General features: G+C 32.1%; 1 protein-coding gene across 1 annotated transcript; it reads right to left on the bottom strand.

The window, feature by feature from the left end:
- Positions 1-3,865: 3,865 nt before the first annotated feature.
- LOC109807952 (PH, RCC1 and FYVE domains-containing protein 1) lies at positions 3,866-16,208 on the bottom strand. The gene is made up of 9 exons (XM_020370711.2): positions 15,704-16,208; positions 11,537-11,623; positions 9,571-9,660; positions 9,353-9,439; positions 9,127-9,246; positions 6,343-8,430; positions 5,958-6,104; positions 5,023-5,555; positions 3,866-4,402 (listed from the first exon to the last, which is right to left on the bottom strand). Exons 1-9 carry the CDS (start codon positions 15,749-15,751, stop codon positions 4,249-4,251), a joined length of 3,354 nt encoding a protein of 1,117 aa, XP_020226300.1. The 5' UTR covers positions 15,752-16,208; the 3' UTR covers positions 3,866-4,248.
- Positions 16,209-23,532: the final 7,324 nt, after the last annotated feature.

Genomic DNA, 23,532 nt, shown 5'->3' with positions numbered 1-23,532 from the left:
TAGGATAAAAAAAATCTAATTTATTGTTCATAATTAGAACCAAAAGTAGTATACGCTACATAAATAAACTATAAACTCCTAAAATAAACTTTTATACCAAACATTTTGGTCAAACCAGCTTATAAGTTGGTTAAAGTAGTTTATAAACTCTTTAAATGTCTTGTTTAACGCACTATACGAGTGTGAGATAAAATTACCTTATAAATTAATTGAAATTTTATAAGCTAGCTGTAAACTTATAATCTATAATTTAGGAGTTGAAAGGCTAGAAGCTTATGAGCTAATGGATTGAATTAAAAGTGTTTTTATAAAATTAGTCGATAAATATAAAATGACATAAAATAGTTTGGCTTAAATATTTTCTTGGTCTCTGAAATATACTTGTTCTTTTCTTTTGGTCCCTAAAATTTTTTTACTTAACTTTTTGGTCCTTGTAATTTTTTTCTTGTTTAGAGTCCTTGTTGTGAGTTTCTTTCACTATTTTAAATGATGTGTCAAACATCAAACGATTGAAATTCACTTGAAATAATGTTCAAATATTTGACATGTCATCCAAAACAGTAAAACAATCATGATAGAGACTAAAAGAAAAAAGTCACATGTTGGTCGTAATAGTAGCGACAGTGGTAACGACAATAATAGTGGTAACGGTTGTGGTAGAGATGCCAATAACAATGACAACGATATCGATTGTGGCACTAGTGGTAGTGACGATGGTGAGAGGGTGAGTGAATAAGAAAGAGGAAAAATCTATTTACTACAAAAGTATTTTATAGGTTAATTTAAATTAATAAAACAAAGTTAGTGAGTGGAGTAAGTGAAAGTAGACTTATTCTTAGAATAAGTGAACCCCTCCTCATTTACATATACTCATATATATATATATAAATATATATATAGAGAGAGAGAGAGAGAGGAGAGATCTGTTTACTCTTGGAGTAAATCTACCTAGACTTATTTCGTTCAATAACTCATGTTCTACATCACTATTGAATTTAAAGGTTAGATGATTGAAATTTGATGTGGAACATGAGTTGTTGAGTGTATAATAAGTCTAGGTAGACTTATTCCTGTAGCAAATGAATCCTTTCTCATATATATATATATTACTCCAAAAGTAACTCTAAGTAAGGTTACTTCACTTAATAACTCATAATGTATATTACGTTTTAAGGATCCAACATTTAAATTAAAAATTGTTAATATATAGATCAATTCTACAAATTTAAAAGAAAAGTAAAAAATATATGATACTTTATTATATAGATTCAAATCAACGTATAAAATATTTTTATAATTATTAGTCAATTTGAGTTAATAAAACGACTTATCAAATAATTTTTAAAATTTAAAAAAATTATAAACTTGACTTATGTATTAAAAACTTTCAATTTAACGATTAAATTGTTGAAATTCAACATATTCCATGAATTATTGAGTAAAGTAACTTTATCAAGAATTACTCTTTGAATAATTTAATTTCTCTCCATATATATATATATATATATATATATATATATATATATAAATATATATATATATATATATATATATATATATATATATAGGGATAAACATACACAAGAGTAAATCTACTTATACTTACTCTACTCAATAATTAATGTTCTAATCAAATTTTAACGATCTAATCATTAAATTAAAAGTTCTTAGTGCATAGATCACATCTACAAATTTAAAAAAAAAAAATTAAAAATCATTTGATACTTTGTCTCATAAATTCAAATTGGCAAATAATCATAAAAGTATTTTGTAAGTTGATTTGAATTAATGAAGCAAAGCATTAAATAATTTTTAAAATTTTTAAATTTTTTGAAAACTTGATATATGCATTAAGAATTTTTAATTTAACAGTTAGATCATTACCCTTGAAGTAAATAGACTTATCTCTCTCTCTCTCTCTCTCTCTCTCTCTCTCTCTATATATATATATATATATATATATATATATATATATATATATATATATATATATATATATATATATATATATATATATATATATATATATATATATATATATATATATATATATATATATATATATATATATATATATATATATATATATACACTAATGTAACTTTTACAGTGATACAAATTGGTTCATTGATGGAGACAAACATTAACAAAACTGGTGAATACTTTACACCAACTATATGATAGTAAAAAAAAAAAACATTTATCAAGATATAATACTAATTATAAATTTTTATAAGGATATTTTGCCCATAAAATCAAATTTATAACTAACAACATGATGGAGTTGATAAGATAATTTGTATCTTTAATTCTTATGTATATCGACAAGTTCAATTCTCTGGTGAGCATATAAGAAGACTTTATTAAAAAAGATGAAATTTCCTTTAATAATTTTTACGTTTTAAAAATAATTAATTTTTTTTATTATCGGCAGGAAGATTATCTTAGGTAAATAAAATAGTTGTTTTTTTTTTTAATTTAAACCATCTTATCATTTTTCTTTTTATGTCCTTCCACATTGAATTATTCTTTCTCGCTATATATCTTTACATTGATTTCCCCAATATTTTTTTGCCAAAATTCATGTCTACTAAATAGTTCCCATTTCCTAATATACATACTCCAAATGTAAGACGTGTTCCAAATTGGTCACAAGTAACTGGCTGGTTCTGATAGTCTTTATAGATTTTATTTATTTAATTTTTGAGGGACATGTATTGTATTTTGTGAAGAGTTGAAAAACGACTGAAATCAATTGGCTCCTGAAAATGATATAACTTTGTTGGGTGGTTAAGCTGTCTTATGTCATGTCTTGATTTCAAACCCATCTTTGAACCCATGTGACCATCCGAGACCATTACTAATGGTCATTTTCAAAGACAAAACCCCAAGTCAATGGTGGTTAATTAATATTAAACATTTGGTGATTTGAGGGAGGCAAATTTCAAGTTTCACGTGGGTTTGGTTAAACATGTATGTAGTCCTTTTTGCTCTGTTTACACTGTTATTTGAACCTTTCATTGAAATTTAGGGATCAAGAAACTGTTTAATTGGGTGGACATGTAGCATTACTATTGATTGCGGTGGCCGAAAAGAGTTGTGTCCATATAATAAAGGACATATTAATTTATAATACTAGATATGACTTATTTAATAGAGTTGCACTATAAAAGATGTCTAATTATTTAGAGAGTAAATACTGTAATCTAATAGTAGAGTTGTACATTTTTATCTGATTATAATTATATTTACGACAAACTTATTAGCCTTTATATAATAATTATCTAAATAGTATTATAAATACTTGCTTCTTGTTTTTATTCAGTGAGCTGAGTGAAACTCAACTTCCTCTAAAACTAAGTGGGAAAACTAAAAACAAGGGTATTAACATTTTTTTTTTGGTCAAAAAAATATATAAAATAGAAGTGTTTTCCTAGTGAGGTAAGTTTAACCAGGGTGGAAAGGTTATTCAAATAAAATTTAAGTCCTTTTTATGGTTGATTAAGAGAAAAAGATTGTACCAATCACCTACCACTTAATTCGTGAAATCATACCTAGTTATATTATATAGTTAGTCACAAATACGATCGAAACAAATTTGGATGCTAATATTAAAAAAAAAAAATACAAATGTCCAAATTAATTTGATAATAATCTCCCCTCTAATAAGTGGTTCACAGTAGACAACTAACATTTAAGTAAAATCATCACACTTACAATGTCTCATGTAAGATTAAAATTGCCCCTTAAGGCAGCATTTACACATGCATATAAGAGGATGATAAATATGGGTTGTTTTCCTAATAGGGAGCCATTTATTTATTTTAAGGGTGGGAATGATCAACCTACTATATTCAACACCAAGTAAAATAAAAACCTGTGAAAAAAATAATGAATGAAATAACATCTATCACCATGTACAAAGGTGTGATGGAAACAAAAGTGAACAAGCAAAGAAAAATTTAGGTTAAATTGGTAGGGGTGGTTCCTTGGCCAAAATGATCAGAACTGATGATTTTATATACACTACACTACAACATGTGAAGGGCATATGCCCAAATTAAATGGAAGACAATTAATTTAAGATATATTAAAGGGGAAAATGAAGATTGAGAAGAGAATAAGGATAGACATAAGAACCACCAACAAACAAGGATGCTTGGTTACTCCATATGCATTCTTGCTTCCCTACAAGGTTGCTCATGTGACAAAATGTGTTAATGGAGAATTTCCCTTCCCCTACTTCTCCTAAGTTTGGGAAGCAGGCGAACCAGCACCCCCTGAACTACGTGCCCCTTGGTTGGAAGACTTGTCTGTGCTACGAACATTGTATCTATCATATACCTTATCCCGATTCTCCGACCACCATGTTTCTGCTTGGTGCTCTCCGAATCTCCTTCGGCTGCCATACAAGCGATGATTACAAGAAAATTTGAACATCTCAATTTTAAGTAATAGTGATTAGGGTTAAACATCTTTTTCATCTTCATAAATATTTAAATGTTCGTTTTTCATCCACATTTTTAAAATGTCAACTTTTGATCCTCCATTTTTTAAAATATGTCAAATTTTATCCACATCACCAACTCTATTAATCCATTTTAATAGTGATGCCTAGCCAGCAAAAGACACGTCATTAATGGTGATGACTTGTCTTTCACCGACTAGACATTACCGTTAAATTGAATTAAAGGAGTTGATGGCGGGAATAAATTTTGACAAATTTTAAAAAATGAAGGACCACAAGTTGATGTTTTAAAAATGGGAGATGAAAAATGAATATTTACATATTTGAGAACGAAAAAGATATTTAATGTGTAACCCTAGCAATTAGATACAAGGCCTAGTTAAAGTCATGCAAAGTCGAAGAACATATTTAAGGTCCATATTTTGTAATTCCATAATCCCCGCCCCCACTAACAATCATCACTGGTGAAACATTACTGGGGCATCTACAGTTAGACAGTCAAATATACAAGTAGAACCAAATAGATACGAATAATGTGGAGGATTTTTTATTACCTGAAGCGCACTCGCTTCAGATCTCTTGTTCCATCACGCAGTGCCACGAGTGTTATGTAGACACCAGGTTCATACTGTTCAATCCATTCTGCCTCAATTTGATTACTAATAGCAGCTGGTGCAGCATTCCTTGATTTCAAACCACTCTCATCGTCATGGAAATTTCCAGAATCCCTGCCATCAACAGTGTCAGACACGCTACCGCTGCTTGCCTGAATGACACCACCACCATTTGGCAATTTAACATCTGGATAACTGTTGGTCCCGTTCGAAGTCATGGGGCTCCGGATTTGCTGGTGAAGATTAGTTCCATAAGTTCCTGGCGAATTCCCTGCACTTCTATTCAATTGGGAGGATTCAAGGGCCATGGAGGCCAAACTAGAGCCACTGATTGACTCTGCCCGGGATTGCGGCTCCCCATTTGAATCAGGATAGTGGATGCCATTTGGCTCAAGACCATTTGGTAGGTAAGCTGGTCTAATGTTCTCGGTATCATAAACTCCAGGAGGAAGCTTCTCAGCCAGATCTTTGAGCTGAAACAATGTTAGTGAGCAATCAGTATAAGTGTAATAATGCAGAAGTATAAGAGATATGTGGGGTAATTTATTATGAAAAAGATAAGGGTAAAGAGTATGTAGTGAAACTCAAACCTGCGTGTATATGTCCTAACAAATAAAATAATTTAATTTTGTAATATACAGTTAAACCAAAAGTGAAACAAATAAAACTGAAAATGAAATCAATTCTTAATTCCTGTTGTTACAGTTAAGAAATTTTATAAAAATAAACTTCAATTAGATAGATGGTTTAATCTGGATGTCCATTTATTCAATGTGGAAAAGCTAAAAAGAAGTTACAAATAATAAAGCACCACATGAAAATAAACCATTCCAAAGACATCTGACTTCAAGAGAAATGAATTAACAAGAAAAAACCTGTGCTGTGAGTGACTTTATAACTTCTTTTGCAGCTTTAGATTTAGCAGATTCCTCAGCAGCCAGTGCCATGGCTTCTTGAGTCTTTTTTGCTGACCTTTGAAGCTCTAACTCTTGCAGTTCACATCTCTGTCTCAGGCTCTCGACCTAATGATATCTATGATTAGACTTGTCTTCATACCATAAAAAGTGAAAGAAACAACATATATTTATATGCACGTGACATTAACTTTTCTGACAATTTGAGCAAAGTGATAGTGATGCAATTTTGCAAAGTTGATTTATCAAGCTCAAAATTGTAAGAAATAATTAATAAAATGGAGGATAACTGTACTCTGTCAAAAACTTCTACTGGATTTACATAGAGAAGGAAAGCAAAATGCACCTGAGCATGTAACTTCTGCACTTCTTGATTTAAAAGTTCATTTGTTTTCTTCAAACTGTCAGCAATACTTTTGGAGAAGGAAAGTCCTGAAGTTGTTGGAATAGGTGTGGCTGACCGAGGAGGGCTTGGTCTCCTAGAGAAAGGGGATACAGATCTGGAACTTACTCCTGATGGTGCAACCACTGGTCTCGGAACTGTTCGTCTCAGATCAAGAGCAGTGGACAAGACAACATCTTTCAGCTGTAGCAAAGGTGGTTGTGAGGTGCGAACGAGCGAGAATGTATCAGCTTTCTTTCCTTGCTTGGCTGCCTTACTATCTAGTTGCTTTATCAAATCCATGTTAGAAGGAATTAATGCCTTGGACAATCTTAAGTCAGACTTGTCTAGCCTATCCTTGTTTTCACCCGACAAACGAGGCAAGGAATTCCTTCTATTATTATTGCTAGCTTCTGCAACCTTGTTCAGTTTCGCATAACAAGAATCACACACACGATATGGCTTGCCAGGATTAGGAGCTAGTGCTGCTCTTAATGCTTTCCTTGAACTGCATGAATGGCAGTGGACAAGTCCACAGTTGTAACAATTGTGCCTCTTTCTAGTGAAGCCAAACGCCTGTCTACAAGTAGAGCACTGAGACTGCTCAGCACCAGATACCCACCTATGAAGGCATATGGCAGCAGAGTAGTTTGAACCACATGCAATGTATTTCACATGTCTGTCCTTCAATGCTTCAACCAAAGATGGTGTTTTTCGATCTTCAATATCACCATGACCCAGTCTCCCATTTGCACCTTTTCCCCAAGTATAAACTTCATTTTTGGAAGTTAATACAGCAACATGATATGCACCACATGCAATTTCTTCAACAGGTTCCCCAGCAATCTTCTCCCCAACCAAGCAGGGAAGCTTTCCATCAGACTGAGGATTCCCGAGCTGACCATATACAGTACTTCCCATAGTAAAAACACGTCCAGATGTCGTCAAGCCTGCCGTCAAACTGTGCCCACAAGCAATTTTATGAAAATTGTAATCAATAAGTGCAGGCACACAAGTAGGTTTAAGACGTGCCTCCTTGTCCCCGTGTCCAAGGCGATTTTTGTCTCCATCGCCCCATGTAAACAATTTACCTGATGACACACTTGTACCAGAGTGCGTTGCAATAACCTCTACAATAGCTGCAGTATGCCACACTCCACATGCAACAGCTATTGTTTTCAATCCTGATAAGGATTCCACTTCTCTAGGATATGGAACATTTTCCCTATTTCCATGGCCCAAGACGCCGAATGTTCCATCACCAAAAGTGAACAGCTGCCCTGTTGAAGTTATCAAGGCTGTGTGCCATGGACCACAAGCAACAAATGCAATTTGAAGTCCCTCTAATGGACCTGCAATTCTCTTTGGTATCCAATGACTTACATCTCTGCCATGACCAAGAAGCCCAGCATAATGAGTACCATCACCCCATGTAAATAGTTCCCCAGCCATTGTAACAGCACAGGAATGGAACTCCCCACAGGCAACAAAATCAACAGTCGTAGTAGTCAACGCTTCAACAAGACAAGGTTGAACCACATTCTTCCCAACTCCATGGCCGAGACGTCCTCCCAATTCTTCGCCCCATGTAAAAACTTCACCTTGCCTAGTGACAAGAGAAGCATGTCTAACACCACATGCTATATGATGCACATCTAAAACTACATTGGATTCCAGTGGTCTGGGGAGAAGTACATCTGCCCTTGGGCTGAAATAATTGACATTTTTATCGGCACCAACTTTAACATTTTCACAGATAACCTCCCCCCATATGTATACATCCCCCAAAGCATCATAGTCATCCGGTGCAGACCCATGGCTAGATGTACTGGGGGCACTTGAAACACTGACACGAAAAGCATCTGAACCAGATCCTTTCACTTGCATGTTTGTTGGGTCTGGTGGCACATGTGACCTTTCAGAAGTTGTTTTGTCAGGTCTGAACGACTTTGGTGAAGTGTTTGGAAGACTTGCAGAAATTTCAGGAGAACTGATGCCTAGTGATGTGCTAGCAGAACTTTCACTTGGACTTGACGTTATGTCTCTGCTATCCTGATATTATTTGAGCCACAGAACTATAAGCAACTTGGGTATTTCATCAGGAGCTATGGAAGCAAAATGGCAACAACAGAAGTACAGGAATTTGGAAAAGTTGTATTCAATCAGATCATCTTTCCACAAAAATATCACATCATAGAAAAAATTAGAGTAGGTTAATCAGCACAGTCAGTTACACCAAATAACAACCAAACAAGAGCATGAATGAATGGCAATATCTTTCAGATAAAAATAAAATAAAAAAACTACGGTACATATCCTTTCAGGTTAAGCTGCCAAGTGAGAAAATAAAGACTCTTATAATGGAGCAAATAAGTTTTCTCCATCTTGATTAGTTCAAAATATACATTATTGTAAGCACTGTAGCATTTTGGTGTGGAGAAAGAAAATAATTGAAAAAACATAACAAAATGAAATTATTCTATTCTTCTAGGTTCCATAATTTTTAGTAAAACCAAAATGTACCACTTCTTAACAAGTTAACCTCATGCCTAATACTGTTTCATTTTTATAATGCACCAAGTGTAGAATCACACCCATATGTTGTCCCGTTCCATTCTTGCGCGTCTACAAAATGTAGCCCAAGGAAAATGATACAACACCCAACTATTAACCCGAGACTACGATCTACAAGAAACCTAATGCGACTAAAATGCATTTAACTACAAAACCACAAGTTAGCATATTTACATCAAGAATGAGGCCCCCTTCACTCCATCCATCAATTTTGGACCGACCACCTTGACCAGAAAATATCAGTGCTTTGAGGCCTGCAATCCACACTTCTGCCTCAACTTTGTCTTTACAAATCTGAAAATTAATACATAGAAATTATTATAATAAGGAAAAATACTGAAAATAAAAACAAATGATTTAGCCATTTAGTGATGCATGAAATACATAATTTGTTACTAACCAAATCAAGCGATCGCTTTCCGTTACTGTAAATAAGTGAAAAAGACAAATAGTCTTTCTCAGGACGCAAATAACGTTGGAAAACAGCCTGCCAAAAGATTAAGAAAAGAAAATACAGAAGGGATAAGAGTAAGTCAGTGAAACAATTTTTAAATCACTGTTAATAACAAAAAATGTCATGGTTTTCTGTGCAATTAGATATAAGGGAAGAAATCTCACAGTTCTTTGTCCGGGAATAATTCTAGAGACAGAAGATAGCTTCAGGTTTCTTTCTCCGCTACTTGTAATCCAGATTAATGATGACTCATCCTGCAGTTTACAGACATTTAATGTGTATACATAGAAATTACTCAAAAGAGTGTAAAATTCCAGCCTACTATATATGAATGTTCAACTTTATAGTCTACAATCAAGGAAGCACAGAAAACATGTTTTTTTATTAGAACTTGTGAGACAAGTATACAGCCATAAAGGCATACACCAAATAAGAAATATGTCTTCCCTTGAATAAAGCTACAATACAAGTACTTGTTAGCAGTAGGAGTGTTCAAATAAACCCGACCAGAACTGGTCATGAATTGAACTAAACTGAAGTATAAAACTGAAAACTTATTTTTTTATAAAGGATTTAAGAATTCAACTAAACTAAACTATAAAAACTAAACTATTTTTATGAAGGGTTCAAATTCTCCTACTTTATTTTTTTCTCATGTTTATCATTGCCAAAAAATAGTTTAGTGCAATTCAAATAGTTCATTTCAGTTCAAAATAAAGTTTTGTTCAAATTTGAGAAAATAGTTCACCGAACTAATATAATACTTTGGTTCAGTTAGTTCAAACTGTTTTTCCTATTCAGTTCAGTTCAACATTTTCAAACACCCCTAGTTAGCAGTAGCACTAATTACTAAAATTAGGAAATTAGGCTCAAGTAACAAGTCAGCATTTCATCTAACAAAAAACACTCATTTATTTTATATACAAACATTTGATTATCATTATTACACCTCAAGTAATTATAATAAACCCAAAACATGGTATCCAAAAACAACAAATTGCCAGTTACCCCCTCAAACTCTTGAATCCACCATCACTTCCAAAATCCAAATGCATTTTTTAGTAGCAAAAATATAATAAAAGATTTCAAAACTAATCCTAAAAATACATACTTTACATTACTGAATTGAAACCAGTGCATGGTTCTAACAACAACAATAACAAAACCCTTATTTCACTAGGTGGGATTAGCTATATGGGTCACACCACGCCGTGTGGCTCAGCCGAAGACCAAATCTTTAAAGATATTATTCACCATGAGATCCCTCTTAACTACTTGCATGAAAAAAAATTTCTTCTACCAAACACACCCCTACATTCACTACCATAGAGTATGGTCAAGCAATACAATAAAACTTATGGAAAGAAAACCAAATAAAAAAAAATTGTATCAATTATAAGGGACATTAGACAAAATTGTTAAGAGAAGTCTCATGGTGAATAATATCCCTAAGAAATTAGTCTTTAATTAGGTCCAACAGCAATGTGCAATCCATGTAGCAGAACTTCCCTAGTAGGATAAGGCTTTGATGATGTTGTTGTTGTCCAAATCCTAAGATTATGTAAAATTGTAAATAATAGAACAAAATTTCTATGCAAAATCATAAAAATATGGATAGTAATAATAGTAATACAAATTGACCTGAAATGTGCCATTATAATGCAGTGAACCCAGAGAGTTCCCAATGTCTACCCAAGAAATTACCAATTTTAGCCACAGTTAAATGTATGTGGCATATAAGTAACAGTGAAATTCATCAACGGTTTAGTAATATATTTCCTATTCTCTAAAAGGTATAAGAAGTTCAGGAACCAGGCTATACAGTTGACACATGAAAGTTAGTTACAAATTACAATTTTTCAGGCACTCCCTACTGTGAAATGGAATCACAGTGCACACTGCAAAAGTATGTCAGAATTCAATCCTGATAAAATAAGGAAACTACAAATTAACAGTCTTTCCATACTAAACTGCTCATATAATTATAGCATGATTAGCATAAAAAAATGCAATAGCAGCTATCTTTCATGAACACATAATCAATTAAGAACAATCCAACCACGCAGTTAATAAAGATGCAATGTCGAGAATCCACAAACACATTCCTGAAAAGGCTTTCATTTAACTTACATTGGAAAGTCTAAATGGACAAAACTTGGGCTTTCCTTTACGACCATATTTAAGAAGTTGAGCACCCTTTTTCAAAGCAATCAATGCCTACAGATTAATATAAACAGCAATTAAGATCAAATAAACACAGCAGTATATATATAGACTCAAATGAAATTTAAAACGTGCAACATGTTAAAAGATCTAAATCGACGATCAAGATTTGTAAATTCACCTTCTTATGACAACGAGCCTTACAACAAAATACTCAAAGGCATCATTTTATAATGCAAGCACCCAAAACAAGATGATTATTATTTTGTTGGAATGAGCATTTGCAAACTTTATTTTAGATAATCTTAATTGTGTAAAATTGTTTTTCTGTTAAAATCGAGTTTGAAATAAAGTTATTTATGTTTGGAAAGTTTCATCACAAAAGCAAGTTTATAGCAAAAATATAAATTTTCAACTTAATGCAAAAGCTACCTTTTTTCACTTCTAAATAAACACATTTTTTAGTGTTTGAAAACCCATTTCCACCCTTTTAAGCAGAAGTTTACACATTCCAATACACCAAACATATAAAGCATTAATTTTTAATATTTTAACATGACTTTTTTCTGAACGTTAAAGAAATGGATTTCTTTAGTGGAGTAAATTAATCTATCATCTCTTGAGAGATGTTTAAACTTTAAATACACTCCCCTCCTATCTTATTTTAAAATTTACACTAAGCTCCTTTAAAAGATGAATGTGAGAGGCACTTTGGTCCTTCTCAATATAAATGAACCTCTTAACAGTGGTATATAACTGTGAATGTCCCTCCCAATGATAGTTTGTGTCTTTTACAACTTTTTGTGTCACTAATAACTAATTTTGAACATCCTATTATTGATTTTAGTATTTTAAAGAATAGAATGAAATTTTAAATACTACTTTTATTGACTTTGAAATTTCATACAAAATCTTCATTTAATATTCAAAAACCACAAAATTGATAGTATATGTTCAAAATTAACTATTAATCATGTCAAGAATCACTGCAAGGAGGAAAAATCTCTAAAAAAACTCATTTACATTAAAATGAATTCAAATGTAATGCATTTTTTATTTTTATCTTTCAAGGGAGGGAAGTGTATGTTTTAATATAAAAGGGGAGGACAATGTAATATAAGCATCTCTCAAGGGGGATGTAATTTAGGTTTTTTTAGAGTACCAGTGTCCTTAAAGTATCTAGCCATATGGAAGAATCTACTCAGGGTCTAAAGTGACGAGAAATATATTTTTAATCAGACACATAATGACCAATGTTCAACATGTTTCATAAAGTCAGTATAGGAGGCATGTCCTAACATGGTTATAGAACTCTCGAGTAAACATGTAGGTTTGAATGGGGTTTACTTTTCACATGGAGGAAAGGAGTTGAATTGCATGAAAACTCATTGGTTAGTATACTTGGTTGGAATTAGGTAGACTTCGGTTATACAAGGACAAGTTTGAGAGTTACTGGATCACATTACTTTTACACAAACCAAAATGAAACATTTTTAGCTTGAAAGGCTTGGACCAGCTTTTGCAAAATGACTTTTATATGCTTCACCTTCAAGTAGAAGCTCGCTCAAAAATGCAAATCAATCGGCTCATCTGTGATTCATTGCCATCACAATTGTGGTTTGCTTTATTATAAAATTAGAAACATTGAATATTTATTATGCATATGGAATTAAATTCTGTTTTAATACTTCTATAGGCATTTTAAATATTATGTATTTATTAGGTAACTTTTATGAGTTTAGAAGTAAGGTTTATAGATCCTTCAAGAGTTTACATAATCTTGAGTTTGACAACATTGTGTCCGAGTTTTGACTAATGAGAAAGAATAAGAATTTAAACCACCTTATACTATAAGGGCTGTGAAATTCCATAAAAAAATCCAGTACATCACAACAATGATTCAAAATCTATGAGAAGCCTATTTCTCTTCGTTCCTAATATTTTTACCTATGTTACAGGTTAGAGATGTCATACTAACTACAGATATTTCTAGGTACACTAACAGTTGCCCAAAAAAAAAAATAAACAGAGGTTTCTGGCTCAATTTCACTAGATAAATGTTAATTTAGTCAGCTTCCATATAGAACTAGATGATAAAATGTTCAGTCACTTGGTCAGTGCAATCAAGACTTCAGGTGCAAAAAAGCTTTTATGACGATTGAAGGCACTAAAAAATCGTAAAAATAAACATCAATGATGCAAGCTTCAATTTGATGTTTGAAACAATCCAAGACAACTATAAAATGCAAAATGCAACATTTTTACTTTTTTGTAACATGGTCAAAAGACATCTACTGACTTAAGGTGTGATTGATGCCTCAAAGGGTCAAAAATAACTTATAATTCACAATATAAAACTTTTAGAAAATAAATACAATACAAGTATATATTTCATCTCCCAAACAAATGTTAGATTCCATCTCAAAATCAATTGGGCATTTACGTGAAGTTACCACATTAGATTCCATCTCAAACCCAATTGATATTAAGTGAAATTCCCAAGTTAGATTCCATCTCAAACCTGATCGATATTAAGTGAAGTTATCCAACAGATATATAAGCCACATCCTAAGAATTGAGACAAACGATATGGGACTTCCCAAACGCACACTTAACTATTAAAAATTCAAAAAACAAGTTACCACTCCATCTGTTTAATAAAAATAAAAATAAATAAAAAAAATCTAAAAATATGTTAGGATCAATCTCAAAATCATTTGGCATTTAATTGAAGTGCCCATGTTACTATGTTAGATTCCATCTCAAATCCAATTGATATGTTTAGTTGCATGACGGATATATAAGTCGCACCCCAAGAATTGAGGCAAGCCATATGGGACTTGCCAAACATGCACCAAGCTATTAATAATTCAAAAAATAAAAGTTATCCCTCCATCCATTTAATAAAGAAATCTCTAAAACAAATGTCAGATTCCATCTCAAAATCAATTGCCATTTAAGTGAAGTTCCCATGTTAGATTCCATCTAAACCCCAGTTGATATTTATGTGAAGTTGCCCAACAGATATATAAGTCACACCCTAATATTTGAGCCATGATATATAAGTCACACCCTAATATTTGAGCCATGGTTTTAAATTGCGGTCTGCAATACCATTTGAAATATTTAAAATCCCCCAACGCAACCGCAACGAAACCATAACAAACCCACAATACCGTTTCATTCCAATTTTTTTCACAAAATAAAAAAAATCCAAGCTTTAATCTTTTATTCTGATAAGTGTGGTCACCTAGGATGTTAGGAGAGGGAGGGAGAGAACTAATGAAGGTTGTTTTAGTGTGTTGGGAGGTTGCATGATGCATTTTAGGAAAATGGGAAATGAGTGTGGAGTGAAAATTTGTGAAGAAAGGATTTGATTGAGTTTAATTATTATAGAATTATTGGTTTATGTTCGATGCAAACACATAATAATTTCATGCGGCAACAGCTACAATCTGTATCACAGTAGCCACAATAGCCGTAACCGCGACCTCAAGTTAGAACCATGATTTGAGTAAGCGATTTTACATAGATTTTCTACAAAATTATTCCCATTATGGTGAAAATTTAACATTCTCGAGTTAAAAGAAAGTTTTATTGGGGTATAAATATCACGTTACCTTTTTCTCTTCTACCAAAGGTAAAAGGGTTGAAATTGAAAATAACACTTATTATTCACAAGATGAAACCTTTAGAAGAAAATAACTACGATATACAAGTATATCTCTCAACTCTCATCTCCCAAACAAATGCTAGATTTCATCTCAAAATCAATTGGCATTTAAGTGGTGTTCCCGTGTTAGTTTCCATCTCAAACACAAGTTGACCAAAATCAATTCATTTAAGTGAAGTTCCCATGTTAGTTTCCATCTCAAACCCAAATTGCTCAACAGATATATAAGGTGTTGCGCCCTAAGAATTGAGGCAAGCTATGTTGACTTCCCAATAACGAAGAAAATAACACACGATCATAATTCATAACATTTTTAGCCATCACAAAGGAATTTAAAAAACAAAAAAATGAACCGTTTCCACACACACTATAACAAAAACTGAAACAAAGAATCAAAACTTGTACTCTCACACAAAACTTACAACCTCCACCTATAGAGAGAGGAAAAAGAAGGAACCTACGTGTTCAATGTCACGGTTGGCATTCCCGTAGCTAGCAAGATCTGCCATTCCATGTGAGAGATTCGCCGACGCGCCACCACCCTCTCCGATCACTCGCCGGAGCTCCGGTCATCATAGAAAACTCCAACCTCTTCTTCTCTCCACAACCATTCACCCTCAAATCAAACCAAAACCTCTCTCTCTCTCAAAAACCAGAGAAACCCACTTCCTATTCTCGCTCTAGAACCTTCCTGGATCTGCCCCTCTTCGCAGAACCCAAAAAAATCCCCGAAACTCACTCACCGTTTCAAGTCAAAGACTACCCCGGTTTTCTGAACCGGGAAAAAACCAACTTTTCGAACCGGCTGAACAGGGCTCTCTAAAGGGTCGCCGTGGCTCGCGGCGGAAAGCGGTTTCCGAAGTGAAATTCCGGCGACGAATGTTGGCTCCGGTGGGGAGACAGAGAAAAGAGAGAAAAAAAACAGTGAAAGGTGAAGAGAGAGAGAGAGAATCGGAAGATGTAAAAGTACACCTAGTCAAAGATTAAGAAAGACGGAAAAATATTAAAATAATAATAAATTTGATATTTTCGAATATATTTTATTTTATTTCTTTTGTAATATTAGACTTGTGAAGCTGCAGCCTGCGGATTAGTTCAAAATTTTCAACATAAATTTAAATATTTTTTAGGGTTATATAAATGTTATCAAAATATTAAAGTTATATAAATGTAAAGTTTAGTTTTTATATATTTATAATATATTAAATTTAATGATGATATATTGTTAATGTAAAAAATTTTCAGAAACAACTAATTAAATATTATAATTTGTATAATTTTTAATATAATTATTTTAAAAATCAATAAATTTTAATTTTTATAATGAATTATGATTAAATAATTACTATATATTAAAAGAACTAAAAATTTTATTAAAAAGGACATATTAAATTTTGACGTAATAAATCATGCAAACATAAAAAATGATTCCTTACGACAAGTGTTAGTTTTTTTTTTTTTATCTGTTTTTCTTTTGCTGAGATCATGCTTACTTTTGTTATGGAGCCTTTTTAGATAAAATTAATAATTTATTTATTTATTCATGCAATGCTAGCAAATAAAAGGAAGAAATTCTCTGAAAAATTGTAGTTGAAAAGAAATCGGATGAGATTTTCTAAAACACAAATCTTGACTTTTTCTTTTAAAATTATCGGTTGATTAAAATGTGTAATAATTTGGATTTTTTTAAAATGATTTTCATGTTTGGAAAGGAGACACGTTGGAATGATGAGGATGTTTTCGTAATCTGAAGGGGACAGAGCAGTTAACTTTACGTTGATGTTTGGCTAAGGTTGTAATAAATGAGAAAATGACAAAATATAATTCCTGAGTTTTATTATTTTGTTTGGGAAAAGATATATTCAAATATATACACTTATGCTAAAAACTTCACTACTAAATTTTTTATTCTAAAGATCACTTATTTTCTACCAAAGATAGTTCTGGTCAAGTAATTATTAATAACATTAAAATTTTAAAATAATTTATTAAAGAAATATATTCAAAATATTTTATCAATGTAGAATATTAATAATTTATAAAAGAATAAATACTATTATTTTATTTCATGTATTATATTGTCTTATAATATTTATATATGTAGTAAGCTTTTTATTAGATACATTATATGAAATATTTTAAGTTCTACATATTATTTAAATTTATTTAACTCAAGTACTTGAAAATATAAAAGTAATAATTTGTTTTAAAAATATTAACTAATATTTGGTTTCATGTTTTAAATTTTTTATATTTTAAATTAATCATAATATTGTTTATAAATTTAAAATTTTATGATGATAAAAAATTAATTTTTTTTAAATATCTTTGTAAAGTATTGAATTACTATCTCTGATGTTAATTATAAGTGTAACGTAGTGAGGAGATTTTTGAGTTTAGTTGACTCTAGAGAGAGAAGAGTATATAAGAGTTTCTCTAAGAAGGGAATTTCATAAGTTCATTCTCAAAGAAACTAGAGAGAAGTTTTAGAGAGAATGACTCTAGGTCCGTGAGCTCTTTCTCTCTCAAATTTCTCTGGTTGATTCTTCTTCTTCTCTAGATCACTAACTTCTTCTGTCTTCTCTTGGAATTCAGGCTAGGAAGCTTGATTTTGAAGGATTGAAGTTCGGGAGTCGAGCTCGGAGGAAAGTTTTCTTCTTCCCAAATTCTTGGTTGTTCGGAGCCAATCTTCAGGTAAGGGAAGCTAGAATGTATGTTGTTTGGTTGCATGGGAGTTTAGGAACTCCATTGATGTATGGAATTCGAGAAGAAGTGGTTGAATCGGGTGATTTCCTTATTTTTGGGTTTTTTGGGAAAAATGGGGTTTTTGTCAATTTTGATGCATTGATTGGTTGCATGTTGAATATGAACTCATTTTTTAGTTGTAGGGAGTCAATATGTTGCATTTCATGGATTGCATGTGGTTGAAGTTGCTGATTTTCAGGTTTTGAAGGAATTTTTGAGGTTTTTGGAGGTTTTTGGTTGAATATGCGTCGGGTTCAGTTCTTGGCGTCGGGCGTGCATTCATCCGAGGCCATTAGTGTTAAATCACGCCAGGCGAGAGACTAGTCGCGCTGGGCGTGGGGATTCTTGTGAGTCTCTGTTTGAGTTTGCGTAGGCGTGATACTAATGCGTTGGGCGTAAGTATGTTGGTCTTTAAGTCTTCATGAAAGTTGTAGCCTTGGATGTTAGCTTTCTAATGGCGCTGGAATCACCCAGAAAGGAGGTCTAGAACTCTAGATATGGCTGTTTTAGTGAAGAGGTTTCAAGTTGCCAGCATTGGTTTTCGCTATTGCGGTTTTTAGAATTTTTAATAAGGTAGATGAAGGAATTAAGACTTGGTGTCTTCATGAGAGTTTTAGGAAATCTTCTTATCTTTTATATGAGATAAGGATGAGCATGATAGGAGTAGTACAACTTCCGATATGCTGTTTTATGTAAAGGTTGTCATTTCACAAGGAGTGATTTGGATAAGTTAAATGTTGTCTTAGGTGCATAGGTTAATTCATGTTGTATATGTTGTGTAGGTTGCCATGATAGATGAGTTGTAAACATGATGGGTGAGTTGTATTATGTGTTGAATATGTTGTATGTTGTGAAGTTGTTGATCTATTATATGTTGAATTGATGATATTGTTGAAGCATGTTGAAATTAAGTGGTTAAAGTTATTTTATGTTATGAGTTGGCTAATTATGTTGTGAAATATGATGAAATGATATAGCTGAAAGTTGTGAAGTGCATGATGATAATATTGTGAGAAGCATGATGTGAAGTGTGTAGATGTGTTGAGATTTATATAGAAGTTATTAGTAGACTGTGTTGCTAAGTTGTTAGAGGAAAGTTGTATGTTGCTATAAAGTTGTATGTTGTACTATGTGTTGAAAGATATTATTTTATGATGATTGAGTTGTAGATTATGAGTTGAGCCGTTAAGATGTTGAGTTGATCATGCTGTTTAAGTTGTTGAGCTGAGTTGTGCTGTTGAGTTGATCATGTTGTTTAAGTTGTTGAACTGAGCTATTCTGTTGAGTTGATCATGTTGTTTAAGTTGTTGAGCTGAGTTGTGTTGTTGAGTTGTAAGTTGATTAAGCTGTGATGATGAGTTTGTTGATCACTAGGACTAGGGGAGATGTTTTTGAAGTTGCTCATCCCATTGTGTGGATTGAGAAAGCTGTGGTGCTCAAAGAGCCTAATTTGTTGAAAGCCCTCCTTGGGAAGTTGTCCCTTGGAGTGGACGTTGTGTTGTTCGCCTCTAGGACTTAGTTGGTCCCGTGTTGGGCAAGGTCGAGGCACACATGTACAAAGCGACCACGGTATAGGGGCCAGGTCGAGCTATATCGATTACAAGCGGCCAATTTGAGTAAAGTACGAAGTTAGAAACTTAGTTCCTAACCAAGTATCGGAGGATTGTAGTATTTGGAGGATAGTTGGTAGGCTAATTCCATAGGTGGTTTAGTTGAGCTAGCTAATGTCGTGGTAGGCCTAAACCCAGCTATTCTATCTTGACATAGTATTATACTTCCTTGTTTAAGTGGCAAAGCTTGAGAAATCGTTATCGTGGTGTAGATTGGCATCCAAATTTGTTGTTTACCTAGCAAGCCCAAAAAGGTTCTTTGTTGTCGGTTCGGTAGGACTTAGTCACTTAAACTGCTCACCCATGTTGTAGGAGATCTCCGAGTTGAAATGTGTGACGACGCATAAGCTGTTGATGTGTTTAATTGATGTTGATATGAGTTGTATATATGTTGTTGTGTTGTTAAGCTATGATTGTGTTGTATGTTGACCCTGTTGAGGATGATGATAGTGTTGTTATGTTGTAAGTTGCTTATTTGTATACAAGTTGATGATGATGCTAGCGTTGCTAGATTACCTGTGTTGTAAGTTGTTTTAAACATGTGTTGTTGAAAGATGTGTAATACATGTGTTGGTTGTTGTTATGATGAATATGGTAACTATTCTAATGGTTTGTACAGTAGTTGCGTTGAAGTGTTGATACAGTGTTGATATGTTGAATCAAGTTGAAATGATGTTAAGATGTATATGATATGTGTTGTTTGTCTTCTGTGTCAGATGTGAAGATGATTATATAGTTGTTGTGTTGCATATTCAATTATTACAAATTTTTTATTGTCTCTAGCTTACCATTGCATATTTCCATGCGGTTTGGACTGCGATGATCATACGATGTATGGGAGTAGGACAGGGATAGGCTGAGAGATCGCTACTAGAGGCCACAAGAGGTGCCTGAAGTTGAATTTTTTTGTAGGCTACCTTATAGTAGCATATTTTGTTGTATATAGTTGGTTGTTGTTGGTTGCTTGATTAGCAACTATTGGGTTGTAATTACTTTATTATACTATTTTAGTGTATATATATATATATTCTAGTAATGTGTAGTATTGTTCCGTAGTGTGACGGCCATGGCGGGTCGTTACAATAAGCAATCAAATTAATTTTATTCTAATTAAATTTCTTTTATACTCTTTATTTATTATTAACATAATTTATTAAATATGATAATTACCTAAAGTAAAAAATATATATTTAGAATAAAATTTAAATTTATAGTAGAATTAACTAAAACTAATCTTATTAATTATTATTTTTATCTTGATAGTTTGTCATTGCTTATAACTAGAATAAGTAGTATATTATTATTTCAAAGAAGCAACTTTGTTAATTTTGCTTCTCATTCGGGCTTCTCCTTAGTAGGTGTTGGATTGAAGTAACCCCCTTGATGTCTCTCTTATTGTTTCCTTTGAGCATCTTGTCTCTATAATACTTTAATGAGAAGTATTAGATACTTATTCTAACATTCACTTACTCACATTATCTTTAGTTTTAGTTGAAATTTGTTAAAATTTACAAATTTTTTGTTCTGTATTTTATTTAATGAGTCTCTCATGATTTAATGATAAGACTCATAAAAATACATGATTTTTAAACAATAATAAAAAGAATATTAGAGTGAATGTCATCAACATTTATCATTTGCTTTTGAGAGCTGTTTGGATGATTCCTCCATCCTGAATTGAATGAGTTGAAGTAAGGGTTTCATTGTTGTATTTAGACTGTTATTGACATAATTTATTTGTTTTTCTATTGTCCCGCATACAAAGAGAAACATGAAAATTGATATTGGTGTATGGACCTCCCATAAGTCCCATATTGTGGTATGTGTCTCTACTGCATTCACTTTTAGAATTGCCCCGTTGACTTAGAGTTATCATTTGTTGGCTAGCAAGTTTTTTTTTTTTAACCAAAAAAAAAATCTAAAGTCTCTACTTCCATAACTTATCTTCTTTGTTGCATGTCAAATTGTGCTGCCATTGTTTCTTCATGTCATTTTTTATATATGGTGGCTTCAAATTATATGATTTTCCACAAGTGGCATTTACCATATACCTTTGTTGTGGGAAGCAACCTGTAAAGGGATTCTAATAAAATCCACTTTGGTATGACATGGGGGGGGGGGGGTTGTTACTTTTTGAGGAACTCATTAAATCTTTTTTAGTGTTCATAGAGAGAATCAGCCTCCATTTGATGAAAGATTGTGAGCTTACTCCTTATCATGACAAGCTTTGTAGATGAAAAGTACTTGCCTATTTTGGTGTTTTGGTGTCCCCTTAGGAGTCATCGTTTAGCTATTGGCCTAAAGAAAATGTGAAAAGTCTAAAACAAAATACTTTCGTGCTTACCCATTACATATGCACTATGTCGCAAAGTTGTACAAATTAAGCTCTCTCTCTATATTAGTTTGGATCTTCTATGAGCAACAAAGAAAAGTTGTTAGCCTTAATTACTTATATCAAGGTAAAAATCAACATTGGTTGATATAAGTAATAATATTGTGTCTTTTAACAAAGTTATAAGAGTTTGAATCTTGACTTTGCATATGAAATAAACTATATTATAGAGTTATTAAAGTGGGTAATTCAGTCTAATTCCCTGCAGGTTGGACAATAAGTGGGTTAACTCAATTTGACTCCCCTTTTGATGAGTTTAAAAAGAAATAACTCGACCTAGCCTAGTCTACTACAAATTAGTGAATTAAATGAATTAACTCACTTAAATTAAAAATTTATATATATATATATATATTAAACTTTATAAAAATACATATTATATATAGTCTTGTATTTTAGAATTACAATATAAATATGTTAGTAATAGGACAAAAAAATGTCAAAGAAAAAATAGATCACAACCACACCCAACTTAATCAACTTATAATATCAAATTTGTTACATAAAATATTGACAAATGATAATAATTATCATAATTCATAACTAGTATATATGTACAAAATTGAGTCAATGGTATAAATATATAATCATCTAATTTAACATTTAGAAACCTAAAAAATAATAATAATAATAATAATAATAATAAGTATATTAAGTGGATTAACTCATGAGCCAACTTAGTTCATCATGGGTTGGCCCTTTGTGGTTGGACCAAATTTTTTTAACTCAACTCGACTCAAACCTGTGCGGAGCTGAGTTAACTCATAGATTCCTAATCACTTTAACAACTTTATTATATTAGGAGGAGAATGCACACTTCATATGCACACATAGTCTCTTGTAAAAATTAGTCAATATTTTTTATTGTAGGTTGTCTATTAATAAGGGTACCATAATGCTCCTTAAATACCCATGAACTCTAATTTGGACATATAATAGTCCTATAACATTTTATTTTAATTTTTGTGACTCATTATTTTTTGTGTATAAACATGATCTAAATAATGTTCAAAAGATTATAATGAATAACTAAAGGTTAATATATGTTCGTAGGACATGTTTTTTCATAGATAAATATTATTTTAGCATAGATAAAAAAGCAAACCTAAAAGTATCATGTGGATGTTGTCTCATTTCTACAAAGAAAGAATCAAAAGATACAAAAGTAATGAGATAAAGAAGATTGTTCTATGAAAAATTGCAATCATAAGTAAAAAATAGAATTAGATAAATCCTAATATATTTTTATCAAAGAAAAAAATTCCTAATATAAGCAAAGGTTCTAATCAAAGTTTGTCTTTGATCTTCCGAAATCAATAACTCAAACCTCGACAAAAGCGAAAAACACTATAAAAAAAACACTCATAATCTACGAACTTTTTTTAATGAAAAAATATTCATCTGAAAAATGACATTATCGACGGATTTTTCCAACGAATATATGTTTATTTGAAACATAAACAATTTCGATAGATATTATCCATAGAATTTTTTCCATCTAAAATTTTAGATGGATGTTACCTATAAATTTTTTTAGTGGAAA

This window comes from Cajanus cajan, chromosome 1 (assembly GCF_000230855.2).
Source record: "Cajanus cajan strain Asha chromosome 1, NIPB_CcT2T_4, whole genome shotgun sequence".
NCBI lineage: Eukaryota > Viridiplantae > Streptophyta > Magnoliopsida > Fabales > Fabaceae > Cajanus > Cajanus cajan.
Note: the sequence above shows the minus strand (reverse complement) of the source record. Positions and strands in the feature narration are given on the sequence as shown.